Source organism: Culex quinquefasciatus, chromosome 2 (assembly GCF_015732765.1).
Source record: "Culex quinquefasciatus strain JHB chromosome 2, VPISU_Cqui_1.0_pri_paternal, whole genome shotgun sequence".
Lineage (NCBI taxonomy): Eukaryota > Metazoa > Arthropoda > Insecta > Diptera > Culicidae > Culex > Culex quinquefasciatus.
Window position 1 is genome coordinate 203,488,008 of NC_051862.1, and position 12,114 is coordinate 203,500,121.

Genomic DNA, 12,114 nt, shown 5'->3' on the forward strand with positions numbered 1-12,114 from the left:
CCTTTGGTGGTGAAGAACACCACGGATTTTTACAAGCTCGTGGCGATAGTGGAAAGTTGTAAATTTGGTTTCAACCCAATTTACAAACTAACCCGATTTGGAACCAAGGTGACCTGCTTCTCTGTCAAAGATTTTGACAAATTGCAGGAGTTCCTCAAGAGGAAGAAAATGGAATTCTACACCCACGAACGACGGAGCGAACGAAATCATCGGGTGGTTCTTCGTGGTTTGCCTGATGAACTGAAACCGGATGAGGTCAAGTACCTGCTAAAGAGAGATCTCAAGCTGGACGCGCTGGAGGTGCATATCATCAAGCGGAAGGAAAAGTCCACCGTGGACGAAACTCCGTACATTGTAGTCTTTCCCAAGGGATACACCAATCTGAAGAAGCTCTCTGCAATGAAAGTTGTGGCAAGCACTATCATCCGGTGGGAGGCCCACCGGAACAAGCGGCCGAACGTGACCCAGTGCAGGAACTGCTTGCAGCTGGGTCTTGGAACCAGGAACTGTCACCTGAAAGGGAGGTGCAACAACTGTGGGGGTCCAAGAAGCCGAGCCGAAGCGGTGTGCCAACTGCTCTGGAGCCCACGAAGCCACGGACCGCAGCTGCCCTAAGCGTGTGGACTTCATCCGGAGGCGTCAGCAGGCGTCGAAACCGAAACCGCCGGCAAGGAAGGCGGAGAAGCAGAGTCCAGCAGTTCCGGCGTTCACGCCGGCGGAGTTCCCTCCGTTGCCGGGTGCAGTCCCGGACGGAACATCGAAGGATCGCCCTCGCCCCGCAAGAAGCAGCCAAGGAAGCTCCCGAGACGGTGGAGCCACGAAAGAGGAAGCCGGAGAGGTGCTCTACAGTTCTGCTGAGCTGTGGGGCATTTTCTCCGAGTACATCAGCAGATTCAAAACCTGCAAGACCCGCTTGGACCAAGTAACCCTCGTCAGTTACATGATCTCCAAATATGGAGTGTAATGAGTTTTTTTTTATTTTTTTTTTTTATATTTTGACTGTAAACTGATCCTCGGTCCTAACCTGGTCGTAGCACCTAAAAGGACCTAATAAAAATAAGTTATGAATAAAAAAAAATTCTTTATAATGACCAAAACTGGATTTAAATTGTACTTCTTTTATTCAAAGCTGAAATTTATTACGGTCCTTATCAAACATTTTGTTATACCGATATGTCCGTACAAGAATCCATATAATTTTGACAGCTGCCATACAAAAAAGGAATAAAAATATTAAAAAAAACTTTTGTAAGCATTTTCTGATCGATTTGGTGTTATTAGCAAAATTGTGAGTTATACAATTTTCATTTTTGGACTTCGCAAATACGACAAATAGTCACTGGAATATAGAATTGTAACTAATCGGAATGAGATTTTTTTTTAAATGTTTTCCAATTAGACTTATTTCAAACTGGCGCTATCTCAGCATTTTGATGTGAAAAATTATTTTAGAACATTTTTTTTTTTTGGTAATTCCCTAAATCATATCAAGAAATGTGGATTTTGTGAATTTAACCTTTTTTGATAGTAGTTAGTTAAAATATGTGTTTTTAGTGTAACAGTGGTGACAATGGGGGAAAATCATCAGAAAAATAATTCCAAAATACAGATTCTCGATTATTGGAAGTAGGATGACAGCAAAATAAAAAATGGATTTCAGGGAAAGCACTGGCTTGTAATGGCTACTAAAAAGGCAATATTAAGCAAAGGCGCACATTTTGAGCCAAATCGGTTAAGTTTTAGAGATTGCTGTAGAACGTTAATGTTGGTGAAAAATATTTTCGTACGAAATCGTCTTTTTTAAATCGCTCATAACTTCTCAAGGACATTTCGGATCTCTTTGCGCTCTTCGACAATATTGTAACACGTTGAATTTTACATAATAATCTCACTCCTGACAAAATTTCCACCCAATTAACACCACCTTCCGGGAAAATCGAAAATTTTGCCTTTCTCGAAAATGTTATTTTCCAAAATTCCTATGCAAACTTCTACGTTTAACAGTGATCACTAAAATTTAACCGATTTGGCTCAAAATTGGCTCAGATGCTTAATTTTGCCTTAGAAATCGAGCCAGAGAGATCATCTAGGATTTTCTGAAATTTTCCCATTCCCTTGTCACCTTAATGGACAGTTCCAAAATTATATAGAGACTTTTATGGATGAACCAGTTATGTATAAAAATGACTTCTTTGGTTATTGGAACCAACATTAAAATAAAATCATGAAATCGACCGATTTTGTAGAGAACTGCTCAATTGCGAATGTTTTTGTTGCATGTTATTTTCATACATTTACAAAGCTTATTTATCAAGTGCACACAGTAATTATTGGCAGAATAAATTTTAGAAATTTACGACTCTCCACTGTTGCCAAATTTCGCGCCATCGTCAATAGCACACACATCGGCAGTGATTTACACCGTGTGAAAAAAACGCGCGCGCACAAAAGTTTTGAGCGTGAAAATTCCACCCACCATAAAGTGTCGTCTTATCGGGCCGTTTCCAGCCATGTGCCAATTCGCGCATAACCGAGCTGAGCCAATTTTCACCCCGGGATTAGGCCCAGGGTATAATGCTCCATTTGTTATTTATGGAACTCCTTTTTTGTGCCGAGCGCGCGCGCCGAAAACCGAAAACTCTGAACTGAACCGCGCCAGTTCGTCGTCAAAGAGCATGTCGAGTGATATCGTCCTCCCCCTGACTATGGTTCGGGGAAGCGGGGACCCCGGGATGTGGTGGAGCCTGGGTATCTGGATAACCAAGCAAGCATAGAATCATCTTATGAATACTTAATAACCGGCACTTTCACGCGGAACCGAGCGCAGCATCAATCGATGCGCTTGGCTGCGGTTGGACCGCGAACGACGCCGGGGAGGGGGCACTCCTCGTTGGAAAATGCTGGAAAAGTGGTTCGCAAAGTGATGATGCGGTGGTGGAGGTGGCGGTTGAAAACTTAACACTGAACCTTGGGGTGTTTACACAAATTGAAATATATATGGATGTATTCGTGTTTAAGGGGTACTTGCGATGGAAATTTTCTTATATCCAGATAATTTATTCAAGAGGGGTTTATACTTACAAAGTTGTCAATCAATATTAATAATACAGGAATAAGACAATTTTTTTTCAGTTTGTTGGATTCTTTTTGATTTTTATTCAGTGATTTACGCTTTTTAAAGATAGTTTCCATTTGTAATTTTGTTTTTTAGCACTTTCAAGAATCAATGTTTCGTTTAGCTCTCAGAAGGGAGCATTCTTTTATTACATAACTCAAAAAACGGATTTTTAGACTTTTTTCAGACACTTTTTACTTTTTACTTTTTACTTTTTACTTTTTACTTTTTACTTTTTACTTTTTACTTTTTACTTTTTACTTTTTACTTTTTACTTTTTACTTTTTACTTTTTACTTTTTACTTTTTACTTTTTACTTTTTACTTTTTACTTTTTACTTTTTTTTTACTTTTACTTTTTACTTTTTACTTTTTACTTTTTACTTTTTACTTTTTACTTTTTACTTTTTACTTTTTACTTTTTACTTTTTACTTTTTACTTTTTACTTTTTACTTTTTACTTTTTACTTTTTACTTTTTACTTTTTACTTTTTACTTTTTACTTTTTACTTTTTTTTTACTTTTTTTTACTTTTTACTTTTTACTTTTTACTTTTTACTTTTTACTTTTTACTTTTTATTTTTTACTTTTTACTTTTTACTTTTTACTTTTTACTTTTTACTTTTTACTTTTTACTTTTTACTTTTTACTTTTTACTTTTTACTTTTTACTTTTGGGTAATTCTCCGCCAACTCACACAGCAGTTGCCCCGACCCCTCTTCGATTTGCGTGAAACTTTGTCCTAAGGGGTAACTTTTGTCCCTGATCACGAATCCGAGGTCCGTTTTTTGATATCTCGTGACGGAGGGGCGGTACGACCCCTTCCATTTTTGCACATGCGAAAAAAGAGGTGTTTTTCAATAATTTGCAGCCTGAAACGGTGATGAGATAGAAATTTGGTGTCAAAGGGACTTTTATGTAAAATTAGACGCCCGATTTGATGGCATAATCAGAATTCCGAAAAAACGTATTTTTCATCGAAAAAAACACTAAAAAAGTTTTAAAAATTCTCCCATTTTCCGTTACTCGACTGTAAAAAATTTTGGAACATGTCATTTTATGGGAAATTTAATGTACTTTTCGAATCTACATTGTCCCAGAAGGGTCATTTTTCATTTAGAACAAAATTTTTCATTTTAAAATTTCGTGTTTTTCTAACTTTGCAGGGTTATTTTTTAGAGTGTAACAATGTTCTACAAAGTTGTAGAGCAGACAATTACAAAAATTTTGATATATATACATAAGGGGTTTGCTTATAAACATCACAAGTTATCACGATTTTACGAAAAAAAGTTTTAAAAAAGTTGGTCGTCATCGATCATGGCCGTTCATGGTCACCCGCGACAGACACGGACGACGAAACAAAGAGAAACGCAAAAAGTAACTTTTTCAAAACTTTTTTTCGTAAAATCGCGATAACTTGTGATGTTTATAAGCAAACCCCTAATGTCTATATATCAAAATTTTTGTAATTGTCTGCTCTACAACTTTGTAGAACATTGTTACACTCTAAAAAATAACCCTGCAAAGTTAGAAAAAACACGAAATTTTAAAATGAAAAATTTTGTTCTAAATGAAAAAATTACCCTTCTGGGACAATGTAGATTCGAAAAGTACATTAAATTTCCCATAAAATGACATGTTCCAAAATTTTTTACAGTCGAGTAACGGAAAATGGGAGAATTTTTAAAACTTTTTTATTGTTTTTTTCGATGAAAAATACGTTTTTTCGGAATTCTGATTACGTCATCAAATCGGGCGTCTAATTTTACATAAAAGTCCCTTTGATGCCAAATTTCTATCTCATCACCGTTTCAGGCTGCAAATTATTGAAAAACACCTCTTTTTTCGCATGTTCAAAAATGGAAGGGGTCGTACCGCCCCTCCGTCACGAGATATCAAAAAACGGACCTCGGATTCGTGATCAGGGACAAAAGTTACCCCTTAGGACAAAGTTTCACGCAAATCGAAGAGGGGTCGGGGCAACTTTTCCCGATTTCGTGTGAGTTGGTAGAGAATTACCCTTTTTACTTTTTACTTTTTACTTTTTACTTTTTACTTTTTACTTTTTACTTTTTACTTTTTACTTTTTACTTTTTACTTTTTATAATTATTTGCTTATATTGGCAATTTGCGGCGAGAAATATTAAGCTAACCTAGGACAGAAAGAGGAGAGACAGAATTGAAGATCGCGACAACAGTTTTTTCAAACCTTTTGTCACATGGTGGATAGATCCAGACAGGGCGCTGGCAGTTATAAGGGGAAAGGAGGTGAAGAAGCTTAGGGCCATTCATTCTAAGTGTAATATTTGGTTGAACTAGCTTTTTAGGGGTCTTCCATTAACCGACACAGAAGGTGTCGGAGAATGTCCCACATAGTTGACACACGATAATTTCTTTTCGTGTTTCGTCATCTATGGGACGACCCCCACTTTTTACTTTTTACTTTTTACTTTTTACTTTTTACTTTTTACTTTTTACTTTTTACTTTTTACTTTTTACTTTTTACTTTTTACTTTTTACTTTTTACTTTTTACTTTTTACTTTTTACTTTTTACTTTTTACTTTTTACTTTTTACTTTTTACTTTTTACTTTTTACTTTTTACTTTTTACTTTTTACTTTTTACTTTTTACTTTTTACTTTTTACTTTTTACTTTTTACTTTTTACTTTTTACTTTTTACTTTTTACTTTTTACTTTTTACTTTTTACTTTTTACTTTTTACTTTTTACTTTTTACTTTTTACTTTTTACTTTTTACTTTTTACTTTTTACTTTTTACTTTTTACTTTTTACTTTTTACTTTTTACTTTTTACTTTTTACTTTTTACTTTTTACTTTTAACTTTTAACTTTTCACTTTTTACTTTTTACTTTTTACTTTTTACTTTTTACTTTTTACTTTTTACTTTTTACTTTTTACTTTTTACTTTTTACTTTTTACTTTTTACTTTTTACTTTTTACTTTTTACTTTTTACTTTTTACTTTTTACTTTTTACTTTTTACTTTTTACTTTTTACTTTTTACTTTTAACTTTTTACTTTTCACTTTTTACTTTTTACTTTTTACTTTTTACTTTTCTCTTTTTACTGTTCACTTTTCACTAACAAAACTTCACTTTTTTTTTATTTGTTTTCACGTTTTGTTTTATGTTAGGTAAATACAATGTTTTTAATGTTTTTTCTTTCTCCAGCTTTAAAAATTATCATTAATTTTGTAATTCAAATATTTGGAGAACATATCAACAGTCAAGAAGTCCTTGTAGTTAAAAGGAAGACACTAGTGCTAGTATACTAGCAATGGTGGCCGACAGCTATAAAGTCAACTTCGTTTTTATCAACAAAAATCAATCCATAATACTTTGCGGGGAGGCTACATTTATCTAAGTTTTGATTTTTTTTAGCTCGTTTTGGGAAAAATCTAAACTAAGGAATAAAACTTAGATCTATAAAAGTATCATATAATAACATTTGATCACGCATTTTCAATCAACTATGACAATTTGAGGGTTTAAAAAAATCTATTTAGTACCAAAGATTGAAAATTAAAATATTCATGAACTGCTACTTATTTTGAAAGTTGATGGCAGTAGTATCTTTGATCATTTCAATTTACTAAACCTTTTTTTTTAAATTGGTCTTTGAATTGAAAGTAAGGTTCTGATAAAAAGACAACAGATATTTGGAAGCGCCAATTCATGTAACTTAAAAAGTAAGGAGTGAAATGAAAAAAAAATCTGTTTCTGTTAAATGGCAAAGAAAACATCATTTAACATTTTTTAAATTGCTAAATATTTTTAATAAAACCAAAAAAACGGCGCATTTGCGTTAAATTTCTGCACCAACAAAGGAAAACTCATTTTGATGCGTGGAACAAAAGATGTACCATCGTACTTTACATTTTCAGTGCCCTAATTATCATCTCGCTTCGCAAAAGAAAAAGGAAAACTTTACATTCATTACCAACCTCCTTCTCGTTCAGCGCTTTGCCGAGATTTTATCTGTTTCCAACTTTTCAATCATTTGTAAAACATTCCTTACCTTCCAGCAGGAAGAACCCCAACCCATAGCTATGGTCACGAGATTCCACGCCCGCTCCTCAAAGTGCTCACCGCGGTAACGTGACGATGAAAAGTGCTTTTATTTCCGTCAAATTTCCCCGGAGGCAACACACCATACAGCTGCAGTGCCCCGTTCCATTCCGTTCCGTCAACGGCCATATTGCTCCGTCGATTTCATCACGCGGGCAGGAGGACTCCTTTTGCTCAATTTACCTACTTTTTTACAACGACGACGCGGCATGTCGTGAAAAAGTTTGCCAATCCGGCTTGGAAGCCTTTTTCTCTTCGTCCCTTAGGGTGGTCGGCTGTTGTTGTGGTGGGTTGCCATCACTCAGAGCAAAAAAGGTGCGATAATTACTTCCTAGAAAATATTCAACCGGCGTCGTCACAACGGTGAGGTTCCTTTGGGTGGGGTAAGTTGGCAATTGGTTAGCTACAGAACTAAGATTTACTCTTACTAAACAAATTTATAAAAATAGTTGAACGATTTTCCCCCAAAGTTCGGTCCAAATCTGTCTTGAGCACCAACTGCCAAATCACCCCAGTCTTACTGATGGGACCAGCGCGATTTGCAAGATGAATCGAGAGTGAATTCTAGCTATTTCGCACCAACCCAAGGAAAATTCCTTGCTGGGTTTAACCCTGAAGTATGGCGAGCGAACAAAAAAATCCAACCTCAGCCAGCTCAGTCATGAAAGGGTCGCGCGTCCCTAGCTGTGGGAAGCGAAGGTCGTCGACGAGATTGATCGGTGACTGGCGACTGAAAATTTTGACTTGCTGATTTGGGTGAAGGTACGCAGTCGAACGGAACTTTGCCTTAAAATTCATGAAATATGTTCGATTCTTTCCGGATTTGCGACATGACCTGGACCTGGTTGATGAGTCAGCGTATTTAATGAATCCGTCAGGGGGATGTTTGAGCAAACTCGTAAATCTGCCCATAATAAAGATGAGCCCCCCGGGAGGCATATCTTAATCTATCACGAGATTGGATTTATTGTTGCGTTGCGGACGAAGACGACGATGCGGTGAACGAGTTGAGTGCTGAAGCAGATAATTGGAATGAAAGCAGGAAAGGCATTTTCCCATTATATTTATGATGTTTTGTTTTGCTGGAGCTTTCACGGTAATTACACATAGCCAAAAATATTCCAAGAAAATGTCTTATTTTTGTCGAAAATGTCAGGAATTCAGTATCTTAAAAATATCGATGAAAAATATATATGAATTTGTTTTTTTTTTTATAAATAACACCACTGACTGAATTACATGTTTAAAAACAATGTTCATGAATTCAATAATATTAATTTCCAAAAGAACGCCAAAGTCACTTGTAAAAAGGACTAGCCTATAGTCTCAACAATGAATTAAAATTTCAGGTTAGTTTGCAATAGGACCTAAGCGCCATTTGTAAGCAAAGCTATTGATCAATCTAAATTCGATTTTTTTATGAAAAATATTTTATTTCAGAGCTGTTAGGCCACTGCAAATATTTTTCAAAGTGTTTTTTCCTCTGCTCTGCAAGCAATAAATTCAACATTTGCATGAAAAATTGTTTTCAAATGCATTGAATACTAGTTCCGTTGTTTAGAAATCATTAACTTTCAAAATATGTAAGATTTGACAAAAAAAAAAAAACAAAAATTTCAGCTAAAGAAAATTTTATGCGGTACTGTACATCTGAAATTCACAAAAATTTAAAAGATTATTGAATTATTTCAAATGTGCTTAGAATGATTCTAAACGCAGGGGAATGAAAATTGAACTTTTTGGTGAAATATTTTTTCCCCTCTGATTTTTGGGCTGTTTTTTTTCGTTAGAGCAATTCTCTGAGATTTCGGACATTCGATTTTTTTGTATTTTTAATCCCGCTGAAACTTTATTGATGTCTTCGATATGCCCAAAGAAGCAATTTTTCATCATTAGTTTGTCCATATAATTTTCCATACAAATTTGCAATCAAAAAGTACGTTAGTGAATTTTTATATAAAGCACCGTTTTCAAGTTATAGCCATTTTAAGGTAACTTTTTTGAAAATAGAAGCATTTTTATATTTTGCATTTTTGAACTTTGTTGATACGATACATTCAATATTACACACTTTTGAAATGGAGTTTTGATTAAAAAATAATAAAAACATTTTTTTCGAAAATTGATCAGAATGTTTCACGACTGTTTCTCATTTTAACATTAAAAATCGAACCATTAATTGCTGAGATATCGACATTAGAAAATCGTGGGTTGTTTGGGTGAGACTTAGAAAACTTTAATTTTCCTGTTTTTTAATCTTGGCAATATCTCAGCAATTAAGATTCGTATCAACAAAGTTTCTCAGCTTTTCAAAAATATTTGTTTTCAAGAATCAGCAAACACGGAAAATAATTAAAAAAAATAATAACTGCTACTATTTTCAAAAAAGTTGGCATTTGATGACCCCTAAAACATATCAGAAAATAAAAAAAATAAAAATAGTGTGGTTTTTGCAAATCAAGTTTTAGAGACAAAAAGTGAAATTAAAAATCATCAAACAAAAATTTTACCATGTATCATATTTTTCAGTGCAGTCCTTATCCATACCTACAATTTTGCCGGAGACACCAAATCGATCAAAACGTTCCTTCCAAAGATACAGATTTTTGAATTTGTTTGTTTGAAAATGTTTGTTTCAAATTGCTATTCCACAAAAGAGACATTAATTTTATGCTCGTTCAACAGCCCAAAAAAGTTTTTTGTCTCAAATATTATTCAACTTTTTGACCCATAACTTTTAACAAGGTCGATGACTAATAAAAGACAAATAAACTAAATTCAAATTTTAGGGAAAGTAATCATTACTCTGGACTAACATTTGAAAAGGGCAGATAAACATTTTGATAGCAGGCAAATTCTGAGAAATGGAAACATGTTTTTAAAAATATTGTTTGTTTTATTTTCAATCTGTGCTTTTTTTTCGAGATAAAGAAAAAAGTTCAAATCTTACTATGAAACTTAATATGAAACAATATTTTTTTAAACACAATCAATTTAAAAATATTCTTTTAAGTTATGTCATTAGTATAATTTTAGGATTTTGTTCACAGTAAAAAAATATGGTATTATTACATCTGGTAATGGTTACAGATTTTGTGTAAAAAATGTATAATTTTTCATCAGAAACTGGCGAAATCATCTGTTTATGTTAAATTTCAATTTTTTCAGGTAAAATTACTCAAAACAAGAGGTAATTTTCAACCTATCCAAACTTTTTTTACTGTTTTACATTAGGGCCGTTGCAAATATTTTTCAAACTTTATGTCCCCTCCCCTTGAATATTGGCACAAAAATATGCGTTAATACGCATGCAAGTGTACAGTACCGCAACAAGTTTTTTTTCGCGAAAAATGTCTTTTCGTCAAAGCTTAGATTTTTTTTTCAATTCAATGATTATAAAACAAATGTACTGATGTTTAATGCATTTTAAAACCCTTTTTTAATTAAAATGTTGAAATCAATCGCGGTAAATAATTTAAATTATTCATTTTTCAATTTAAAAAATCAATTAAAAACCAAATAGATACAAAAACCCGTTCTTAAGATACCGAGGAAGTAAATTTTTCAGTCATGGGCAATGACGCTTGGCAATGTTTAAAAGCATGTTAGTAATTTTAGAAATTAATGTAAATTAATATACGAGGCCATGGCCAAATAAATGAAAAGTAATGAACCTTCTGATCCATTTTTATAAAAAAAATAATAAATGCATTTTTTCTCCAAATAAATTGTCTTCAACCGCCGATAACCTTTTCCAAGGAAAATTCAGCAAAATAAACAAAAAATCCTCAAAAATTCATTTCCGTGACTTCGCTCTGTCAGAAGCCATTTGTGGAAAAAAAAATCGCAATATCGCAGAACAGTCCCCGTTCTCTTCCGCCCGCGCCGGCAAAGACAAAGATCATTCCTCTGCGATAAAATTCAGCTGTCATCGCAAACCGCGCGCTGGCACATTGCGTTGGCTTTGACGGTGACGGGAAAAACGACAATACCGCTCGAAGAAACCGTCCATCGCAACCACTCCCCCACCCACGTGGAAACACCACGTGGAGCATATAGCATTTTATTCTTGTGGAGACGGGAACATGGGCGGGGATGGGGGATTAGCGTTTTATGCTTACCTGACATTTTCGTGACGACTCATGTAGATTTTCTTGAACTGCTCCGAGTTTGTTGATCCTAGATCTTGTCGCATTTTCACCGCGACGTGCTCGGGTAGCACCGATAGGAGTAATCGTTCCTAGAGGAAAAAAGCGAAGGAAATTGTCAGGTCGGAGTTGACAATGAAACAATTTAGGGACAAATTGACAGTTTTTTTTTCTTGTTTTGGAAAGAAAGTTGACTGGTTGATTGGAAGTGGTACAACTCAATTCAGAGAAATTTTCTTTCATTGTGTAACTAGTTAATTTAAATTCATGTTGTCCCAATTTTGAGGTTAAACCAGCTTTCTGGAATTGAAGAAAGCTACATGAATATTCATAAACCGAAATGCTGCTCAGGTTAAACGTACATAAGGTGAAAAGGTTGTGTGTGCGTAGGTTTCCTAAATTGAATTGAGCAACGTAACCGAAAATCCTTGTTGGTCTCATGTATGTTTGAGTTTACACACTCAAAAAGATTTTATTTCTAAAAGGAATGATTTTGAGATAAGATTGTTGCAAAATACGTTTAAAATCCTGAAATAAGTGCCATAAACTTGTGAGGATAACATTACTAGGAAAAAAAAAACACAAATGCGGATAAGTAAACAAAATAGCACTAATTCTCCGATATAGTCATAAATCAATAAAATAAACAAAATAAAGATGCACACCAGCTGCCCGTACCATCATATTTATCACTCTTAGTGTCGAGTTACACAAAGAAAAAAAAAGAAAATCGTATGTTTTGCAATAAAATTAAAAACGTTC

General features: G+C 34.2%; 1 protein-coding gene across 3 annotated transcripts in view; it reads right to left on the reverse strand.

Annotated features, from left to right (window-relative positions):
* The window catches only part of LOC6038890 (adenylate cyclase type 3), a 105,825-nt gene that overhangs the window by 47,445 nt on the left and 46,266 nt on the right, over positions 1–12,114 (reverse strand). For all 3 annotated transcript variants that reach the window (XM_038252316.1, XM_038252315.1, XM_038252317.1), the window contains exon 6: positions 11,326–11,444. In XM_038252316.1, the coding sequence (XP_038108244.1) occupies positions 11,326–11,444 (119 nt within the window). The remainder of the gene's footprint in view (positions 1–11,325; positions 11,445–12,114) is intronic.